We start from the raw sequence: 10,391 nt of genomic DNA, 5'->3' as shown, positions 1-10,391 counted from the left end.
ATAAGTTCCTGGAGGGAATAGGAAAAGCTGTGACCAAATTAGCTAAGTGCTATACACACCTATCTGTCAGAATGTGTAGTGCAAGCACAGTACTCAGAAAATATTTATAGAATGAACAAAGAAAAAAAAACCTGTATCATTTTTGTTTCACAATTAACAATAAATAATCTGTAAGTAAATTTACATCATCATTTGTATTGGAATTCTCATTTCATACCAGTTAACACAATGATAAACATCACAAAAAGAACAAACATTATCATCAGCAACATCATCATAAATCTTTTAATAGCCTGGACTTGAAGGTTCCACCTAAAGTCTGTCTTCTAGTTCTGGACTTAAATTTTAACCATTAACCTTTTACCCAACACCAAACAGCTTAGGGGATTCCTCGGTGGCTCAGATGGTAAAGGATGAGCAGAAAAACCATCAGATACTCCAACATATCAAACCTGATATTTTTGGTTAGCAGATCTTTTAAAATGCTGGTAGCAGATTAAATGTGTTCATTTTTATCTCAGTACTTGCTCTCCCGTAGCTGTATAATCTCTACTTTCCTATCTCTTCTTCCTCATTTCCATTCCCTCCTACACCTACCATAGTCTAGCTTTTGTTCTCACCACTTCACACAAGCACCTCTGAGGTTTATTGTTGTTGTTGGCCCCTGGGGGTTCAGTGGTAAAGAATCCAACTGTAGTGTAGGAGCTGCAGGAGATGCAAGTTTAACCTCTGCATTGGGAAGATCCCCTGGAGAAGGAAATGGCAACCCACTCCAGTATTCTTGTCTGGGAAATCCCATGGACAGAGCAGCCTGGCGGGCTACAGTCCACCAGGTCGAGAAAGAATCGGACATGATCTAGCAACTAAACAACAACAAAACTTCACGCAAGCTGTTTTGAGGTTAGATCTCTTTATCTGATTGCTAAATCTGGCGATCTTTCTTCAGTATGGATTGGTAACCTAACCTAGCTGACCACTTCCACCTTCTTAAAACTCTTCCTCCAGCAGCTTCCATGCTGTCAACTTCTGGTTCCTCTTTACTTCTCTGTTACTGAGCAGCTAAGCGTTATTGTAAGAGTATGCAGTAATGTTAATAATGCTGGCATCTACTGAGAGCTTCCCAAGTGCCAGGCAATGTTTTTAAATTTTAAACTACATATATGAACTCAATTTCACCAAAGCAGGGGCTAAAAAACTTTTTCTTAACAATAAATATTTTCTTAAAAGTAAATAGTTTTGGCTCTGCCAGCCCTTTGATCTATGTCACAACCATTGATCTCAGCCAGTATAGCACAGAAAGTGACCACAGACAGTACATAAATGAATGGGTGTGGCTGTGTTCCAATAAAACTTTATCTACAAAACAGGTGACTCAGTTTGGTGCAGGGACTGTAGTTTGCCAAACTCTGCTCTAAAATCTAAGTTCTGCCATAGCAGCAATTTTTTTCCTGTTTTGATGTATGATAGATAGTTAGGAAATATTTGCTGAATGAATACTTTCCTTCTAAGAGAGGAACTATGTATTTTATTTTTTAATTTTTTTTGGAACTATGTATTTTAATCTCCATTTTACAAATAAGGATGCGGAAGCACCGAAGTTAAATAACTTGCCCAAAGTCACCAACTGGTATGTGACAAATCCAGGATCTAAACCCACACAAGTCTGACGTCAGAGCTTGTGCTCTTAATCACCTACTCTAGAGCGGTGGCATGGAGGAGAAGATGGGCAGCTATTCTCATGGGAGTCCAGAGGAGTTCTTTTAGTTGGATCTTGAAGAATGAAGAAGAATTCACCAGGAGGAAGGAGAGTGGGAAGGGGGAGGCTTTTCATGCTAAAGATGTAGAAACTGTAAGCATACAAAAACAGATACATTAAGTGTTAGTTGCTCAATTGTGTCCGACTCTTTTCCACCCTGTGGACTGTAACCCTCCAGGCTCTTCTGTCCATGGAATTTTCCAGGCAAGAATACTGGAGTGGGTAGTTATTCTCTTCTCCAGGGGATCTTCTCAACCCAGGGATCAAACCCTCGTCTCCTGCATTGCAGGCAGATTCTTTATTACCTAAGCCACCAGGGAAGCCCATACAAAAAATGGATGCCTGATATAAAAAGAACTGGCAGCCAAGGAAGAAAGTTGCTTAGGGAATGCATTCACTTTTCAGTAATTCACATGTCTAGACACAGGGTTTAAGGTGGAAAGTGGTACAGATGAGGCTAAAGAAGCATGCTGAAGGGCCTGATATGACATGTGAACGAATTTGGATTTGGATTTGGAGGCAGATGGGCTACAAAAGTGTTTTGAGCCTGAGAAAGAATGACCATATTTGCATTTTAGGTCAATTTTTAAAATTACATTTTATTTTAAAATTAGATGATACATGAATATTGTACCACATTCAAAAGCTGAAAAGGTCTTCCTCTTGCCCGCCTCCAACCATTCAGTTCGCTGTCCCAGAGGCACCCACGGTTTCTAGTTAGAAAGAAACTTTCACTATAGTGGCAAGAATCGATTGGGTCGGGGTGAACTGGATGTTTTATTAATTTAGTTAATTAGTAAAGTTAATAGTAAATTGATTTAGTTTTTCTCCCTAGGGTGGATGATAATGATAAAAGAATGAGGAAGACTGCCCTACACTTTTATAAACTGTTTTATAAATTGCTCCTCTGGTAAATCTTCTTCAAATGACTCAAGTTATGTGCATCTGTGTCTGCCCATACACTAAACTGCTAATGGAGAGTGGGCTGGAATGGTGGATAGTTATCCACATGGTGCATAATCATGATGAAGGGACTTCCCTGACAGTCCAGTGGCTAAGATGCCACACTGCCAGTGTGGGGGGCCTGAGTTGGATTTCTCTCTAGTCAGGTAACTAGATTCTGCATGCCACAATTAAAGATCCTATTTGCCACAACTAAGACCTGGCACAACCAAATAAATAAATATTAAAAAAAAAATAGCAATGTAATTTCTTGGTAGTAAGCGCGAACTGGTGGGATTAGAATCCTGGCGCTGCTGAGTGACCTTTAACCTCTCTATGCCCTTGCAAAATGGGGATAATAATGGTACATATCTGCTAGAGGTTGGGAAAGTCTGACCCAGTGTGTGTTAGCTATTATTTGAGGAAGGGGTTTTTGGAGAGGGTGGAAGAAAAAAGCTTTCCAAGTAGGAATGAGGAATATGGAGAGTGCCAACACCACCTCCTATGCCCACAGGCGTGGGATAATGAATAGTATCGATTCTAGAATTCAACAGGGGAAGAAAGTTCTTTAGGGAATACAGTCACTATGCTGTTAAAGACAGAACTAGAGGGTTAAAAGGTGAAAAGAAGTTTATTTATAATTGAATGGAGGTTCTGGGGCACAGAGGAAAAGGCCTGAGAAAGGACAGGGCAGAAGTTGGAAAGAAAACTCAGAGCAGGGTGGCAGATTAGAGATCAGGGTAAAAGAGAAGAGACCTGGCTGAAGGCAGGGCCACTGCCTGTGACAGCTCTGGGCTGAGCAGGGCAGGGAGTGGATAACTATGGTCATCTCTAACCTGCTGCCTATTTTTGCAGAGCCCACGAGCTGAGAATGGTTTCTACATTTGTAAAATTACGATTAAGAGTAGCATTTCATGATGCAGGAAAATGACATGAAATTTAACGTCAGTATTTATAAACAAAGTTTTATTGGATCACAGCCATGCTGATTCATTTACATATGGTCTATGGCTCTCTTCACACTCCAGGAGTAGAATCGAGTAGTTGCTGCAAAGACCAAATCAAATGGCCCACATAGCTGAAAGTTTTTACTATCTGGCCCTTTACAGAAAGTTTGTCAGTCCTTGCTCTGGTCGGTCATTCATAGTCCCTAATATGAATGACAACCCCTGGAATTGTGCAACACAGGGCCTTGGCCCTAGGAGCACTCATTTTGGATGGTGGTAAAGGATAACAGTGAGGAAAGGCCTGGATGAAATTACAAGGCCTCAAGGCTCTTTTTGAAATGTGGGTGCAAGGTTGTTTTGTCAGAACAAAGCAAGACTGTCGGCCTGGATTCAAGCCACCAGCTCTTGGATGGAGAGGAGCCAGGTGTGGTAGACTCAACTGGTGGCCCACATAATCTCCATTTTTCCTATTGTTCCTTACAAACAGAAGCATGATTTTATCAAGATGGTAATGTGCCCTATTAAAAATAATCATCTCAGATAAGGAAAGTGCTCAAGAAGGATGGGTACATGTCAAAAGGACACAGAATTTAGCTTAAAGGGGCCTGTAACAGCCAACTTGCAACAATTTGAGTATCAAAATATGTAAAGATAGTTGTTGACTTTAACTCATTGAATAGGCTAGGAATCCATGAGTTGAGACTGAAAGAAATAAATAAATGGAGGAGGAAGAAAAGTTGGTCTTTATAATATATAGTAAAAAGAAATGAATGACAGAATGAATAACAGAATTAGAAAATCACTATTTTGCAGTCACCTTAATATTGTTTCAGGAAAGATGAATGAATGCTAAAATCAGCAGATGAAAATTTGATGAAAAACATGACATTTATAGGCTTCCTAGGTGATGCAGTAGTAAAGAATTCACTTGCCAATGCAGGAGATGCAAGAGATGCAGGTTCAGTCCCTGGGTTGGGAAGATCCCCTGAAGAAGGAAGTGGGAACCCACTTCAGTATTCTTACCTGAAAAATTCCATGGACATAGGAGCCTTGCAGGTTACAGCCCATGGGGTTGGAAAAAGTCAGACACTACTGAGCGCACACACAGCAGCACAACATTTATTGGAGTTGCCAAGCATCTTCCCCAAATTCTTATTAACTTAATTTCAAAGGGGAAAATAGTAACTTTGTAGAAGGGAAATCTGACCAATATCATCTTACTCCCTAACCAAGTGATCAAAGTTAATATCAAAATTATGCATCTCCTAAAATGATGCCCTGAGGAGGACATCGTATCATTTCTGCAGAATTCTAGTCAAAAATATGTAAGTAGAATCATGAGAAAACAGAAAAATCCAAATACAGTTTTACAAGTAATTGCCCTGTGATTTTAAAAAATGTCAGTGATATGAAAGATGACAGTTTGAGGAACTTTCTAGATTAGACTAAAGCCACATGACAATAAAATGCAACGTTTGATTCTGGGTTTGTTCCTGGACTGGAAAATATATTTTTCTTTGTGATAAAGCCCAGGAGTGAGACAATTGGCAAAAGTTGTAGTTTAAAAAATAACACTGGATCAGTGTTAATATTTTGATTTTGATGATTGTACTATGGTTATGTAAGAGAAGATCCTTATTTTAAGGAAGTACATACTAAAGTATGTAATAGTAAATATGCACGAGAGAGAAAATGATAAAGTAAATGTGGTGAATGTTTTTTTTAATGATTACTTTTTTTTTATTGGAAGATAATTGCTTTACAATATTGTGCTGGTTTCTGCCCTATATCAACATGAATCAGCCACAGGCATACACAGGTATTTTCTCCTAAATTGCAGATCACATATCCAGCTACCTACTGTAAACCTATGTCAGTGGTCCACAATCACTTCAACAGTTACAAAGCTGAACACACACACATACACACACACACACACACACACATGCACACAAAGGATTCTCTTTCTCTTTCCCACTCTCTCTTTCTCTTCTAACCACCATCCAAATACTTTCCCAAGTCAGAAACTCAGGAGTCATCCTCTCCTCTTCCTATTTTCTCACCCCTGACATGCGATTAGTCATCCAGGTCTTGATGACTGTATTTCCTAAATAGTTTCTGAATCCATTTCCTCCTCTTCATTCTCATTAACCGGATAGATGCCTCATCATCTCTCATGGTTTTTTTTTATTAACCTTCTAAACAATCTTTCTGCCTCTGTCCTTTGCTCCCCTAACATACTGTTGTCCATTATCTTTCTAAAATGTAAATATGATCACTAAGCCTTCTTATTTTAAAAGTTCCTGTCAATTAACTGTTTATGGCAATAGCTGCCCCTTGGTCCCCAATTCCTAATGTGGTATGACAGTGCTCACAGATTAACCTTTGTCTCTTGGCTGCCTTCAGCGCCACATCTCAGAAGGAAAGTTGACGGCCTTTGGCTGGTCTGTTATACTCTTAGGAGATGACTTTTCCTAGGTTTCAATAAACCAGTGGTCTTCCCTTGCTCCAGCGCCATTACTCACAGCGAGTTGTAACTCACTTTATTCCATGTCAGATGACCTGATGACCTACATTTTTATTTGTAGCAAAAATAAATTTTATATATCGATTTAAATCAGATGTTGGAGCCACATGTGTGACGGTGAGAGTTGAGCATTGCCTGACTCCAACAAATGCCATTCATATAGGTGATGTTTTAACCTGTGGATGCTGGCCCACATAGGCAAGCCCTATAACACACCCTGGCTCTGCACTGTGGGTCTCCTGTTGTGTTGACTGTTTTTGAGTTAAGCAAGCCTAGAGTCCTGGGACTGACTCCTCCATTTCCTGAAGCCAGCTTCTGGGAATTGAGTAGGATGGGAGAGTCAGTAACAGAGCTGGAAATGAAGTTATTCAACTTTGGAGATGCCAGTGATGAGCTTTATCCTTTAATAACCTTTCCTGTTCTATTCCTAGAAAAATACCTTTTTTTTTTTTCTTTCCCAAACCCAAATGAAATAGACCCATTAAAACCTTCCCTCACCCGGGCAGATTTAGACATTCCTCCTAGGAGAGCCCTTGGTACTGACCACCCTATAATGCAATTAAGTGTTTGCAAGTCCATTTCTCTGCTTCTTGTTTCCCACATCTGAACACAAATTTTACTCCTTTTAGTATGTCCTCCATGAGCATATGTTCCCTAAGTAAAGCTTGACATGTAAGGAATAATCAATAAGTGTGTGTTGACTAAATGAATGGGTGTTTCTTCTAGGTTCCAAGTGGAGTGTAATGGAGAGGATTGGGGCCTGGTTTCCACTGCCAGTTAGTTCTTCCACTAACTAGCTTTGTGATGACCATCTCCCAATAGCTCCTTCCCTGCACTGATGAAGTGGAGACAATAACACCCACTTGGCAAAAGTTGTTTTGAAAATTAAAAGTTACTAATTATTTATTCATTCACTTGTAGGGATGAATTCTATTCTTGAATATTCAAATTTCAATATTCTTGAATATTCAAGTAGAATTCAAGAATAGAATTCAAGAATTCACTATGTTAGGTACCAGAGGTATAGCATTGTCTTTTCCTCATAAAGCTTTGCAATTTAGCAAGAAAGGCAAATTCAGTGTTATTGCTCAGTCGTGTCTGACTCTTTGTGACCTCATGGACTGTAGACCACCAGGCTCCTCTGTCCATGGAATTCTTCAGGCAAGAATACTGGAGTGGGTTGCCATTCCCTTCTCCAGGGGATCCTCCTGACCTAGGGATTGAAGCTGGGTCTTCCACATTGCAGGCAGATTCTTTACCGTTTGAGCCACCTGGGAAGCTCAGATAGTTAAACAAATATCTACAACACACTATAGTGAGAATTATAACAGGGGAAGACTAGGACACCATGGGAAAATAGAACAGGGAGTGTGATCTAGTCCAGGAGTTAGGAAAGACCTCTCCAAATAGTGTAAAACATTGGTAAAGTACAATACTCATGTCAGATAAGATATTGGTATAGATGAGACTGCCTTTGACATAGGAGGCAGGCATCACATTGCGAAGTTAGGTTTCCTGGAGAAGGTGGAACCTTTTGTTGAGCTGAATCTGACTTCCTCTGAAGTTGCTGACTCATCTTTATCAGAAAGGCGTGCTCTTTGAATTGAGCTTCCAGGATCAAAGATGGATTTGCTTTCATCTGTCTACTCCAATTGCCTTGTGGCTCTAAAAACCAAACCCTTCAGTTAATGAAGAATGTAAACCACAGAGACAGGGATGCTGAAAGGCCTCTGGAGGGGCTGGTGATGTTTGTAGGCCGGGCAGCAGTGTGACACTCGACTTCTGCCTGCAAACGCATCCAGAATTTGACTGCCTCAGACCACTTCTCCTGTAACCCCCTGGTCCAGGCCTCCATTACCCATCACTGGGATGCCTGTAACACTTCTAAAATGGTCTTCCTGTTTTTACCTGTGCCCTCCTACCATCTGCCTCCACACTTATTCCAATGCTGAAGTTTTTTGTTCCTTCCTTTAGGCACATTAACTTGAAGAAGACCAGCTGTTTGTAAGGAAAGGATGGCTTGGATGAAAGAATGTGGAAGGAATTATGCTCACTTGCAGGATGAGGAAATGCAGGTAAGTGGTGCCTCCTACTTCACAGTGGGAACCTGTGGTAGGTAAGTAAACAAGACTGAATAAGTCTTCCGCTGCTATGTTTGTATTAAAGTGGTTTTAGATAAGCCTCTGCTCCTTCATCCTTTTCCAGACTCCCCTCCTCCACATTTCCCACACATCCCCTGAGTTGTTTCCTGGCTGCAGACATCTCTCTGCCCTCTCATCTCCTTCTTTTCCTGACTCACCCTTCACAGTCTCCCAGCAATGCCCGAATATCCTCTTGTCTATCAAAGCCAGTCCCAGACAATCATCGTGATGTCCCAGATTCAAGGAAGGAGCCAGCACCCTATGGTCAGCTTCCAAGGGCATAGAACTAAAATGCTAGACATTCAATGCCGGTTTGCAATGAGGACAGTTGACCTGACCCAGGGCTTCAGACAGGAACACATCTTCCAAGGATGACCTGTTTCAGATCTTGGCATTGTTCAAATGCCAACAAGGTAAGGAATGGAGATGTCTTCTGTTCCAACACCCTTATTTTCCTCCCCTCAATTTTTTTCTGAATTTTTAAAAGTTTATAATAAAGTTGAAAGGAAAAGCAATGAAATCCATGGATTCTTCACCTAGATTAACAGTTGTTAGCATTCGCTTAAATATCCTTCTTTTTCTCCTTTCATACTTGAGATTGTCTATTCTTTATCTATCTGTTTATCTATCTATATCTATCTATCTAGTGTTGGGGAGGAAAAATTTTTCCTCTACTCTTCTTGATTCTTTGGTTGGTCTAATAATCAAATTAATGTAAGACAGATTAACAGGACGAAAATGAATTTAATTACATACACATGGGACCCCCATAGGAATCTGAGACCTGAGGGCAAGAGTGGTTGTAAGCTTAGATGCCACCCTGAGATAAGTAATGGGACAGTGGCCTGGGACTTCAAAGGGTGGGGGGTAAGTTTCAGGACAGCAAGAAGAGCAGACATTTGGCAATTAAGTGGTTGCTCTGCCAAACAAATGGGTTTCCCAGGTGGTGCTAGTGGTACAGAACCCACCTGGCAGTGCTGGAGACATAAGAGACGCAGGTTCGATCCCTGGGTCAGGAAGATCCCCTGGAGGTGGGCACGGCAACCCACTCCAGTATTCTTCCCTGAGAATCTCACAGACAGAGGAGCCTGGTGGGCTACAGTCCATAGGGTCGCAAAGAGTCAGACACGACTGAAGTGACTTAGCACACACACACGCTTGCCAGAGAGGTCATTTAGATGAAAGTTATCTCTGGTAATAGCTGTCTCTGAGCCAGGCCTTCTATCTAAATTCTTTCAGGCAGTTAAGGGGAGGTAAAAAGTTCTTCCCGAGTCTTTTGGCTATCCATTATCTTCAGCTCAAAATAATTCACATGGTAAAATGGCACATTTCGGGGAGGCTTGTTCTGAATCCCTTCACTATCCACATACACATACATGGTAAACCTTTTGAAAGTAAATTGCAGGACACCAGTGGCGAAGAAGGAGGCGACCCGCTACGAGATGGAGGCTACCTTAGAGCAGCACTTGGAGGACACAATGAAGAATTCATCCATTGTTGGAGTCCTGTGCACAGATTCACAAGGACTCAATCTAGGTTGCCGTGGAACCCTGTCAGATGAGCATGCTGGGGTGATATCTGTTCTAGCCCAGCAAGCAGCTAAGCTAACCTCGGACCCCACTGATATTCCTGTGGTGTGTTTAGAATCAGATAATGGGAACATTATGATCCAGAAACATGATGGCATCACAGTGGCAGTGCACAAAATGGCCTCTTGACATCTCGTATCAGTTCTCCTGCATATCAGTTCTTCTGCAGCCTGTCACAGGGACTCAGTCATACATTATGTTAATTATCTCATAGAACTATTAAACCATTCATGTAATATGCAAAAAAAAAAAAAAAAAGAAAGTAAATTGCAGACCACTTGATACTTCACTGCAAACACTTCATCATGCTTTTCCAAAAGGTTAAAGACATTTTCTTATAAAACACAATCTCATTATCACATCCACAAAATCTAAAATTAGTGAAATACTATTATCTCAAAGTCCCAAGTTTTCCAATTGTTCCAGAAATATCTTTAAAAGTCTTTCCCATTCCAGGCCCCTCACCCTCAATCCAATCAAGGATCGACT

The 10,391-nt window shown here is 40.8% G+C and overlaps 1 protein-coding gene across 1 annotated transcript; it reads left to right on the top strand.

The window, feature by feature from the left end:
* Positions 1 to 9,724: 9,724 nt before the first annotated feature.
* LOC122702723 (ragulator complex protein LAMTOR5-like) lies at positions 9,725 to 10,160 on the top strand. The gene has a single exon (XM_043916476.1). It carries the CDS (start codon positions 9,756 to 9,758, stop codon positions 10,029 to 10,031), a length of 276 nt encoding a protein of 91 aa, XP_043772411.1. The 5' UTR covers positions 9,725 to 9,755; the 3' UTR covers positions 10,032 to 10,160.
* Positions 10,161 to 10,391: the final 231 nt, after the last annotated feature.

This window comes from Cervus elaphus, chromosome 11 (genome assembly GCF_910594005.1).
Source record: "Cervus elaphus chromosome 11, mCerEla1.1, whole genome shotgun sequence".
NCBI classification, from domain to species: domain Eukaryota; kingdom Metazoa; phylum Chordata; class Mammalia; order Artiodactyla; family Cervidae; genus Cervus; species Cervus elaphus.
This window is presented reverse-complemented; position numbering and strand designations above follow the sequence as displayed.

Coding starts and splice junctions, on each gene's coding strand:
- LOC122702723 (XM_043916476.1), top strand. CDS start 9,756: ATGGAGGCTACCTTAGAGCAGCACTTGGAGGACACAATGAAGAATTCA.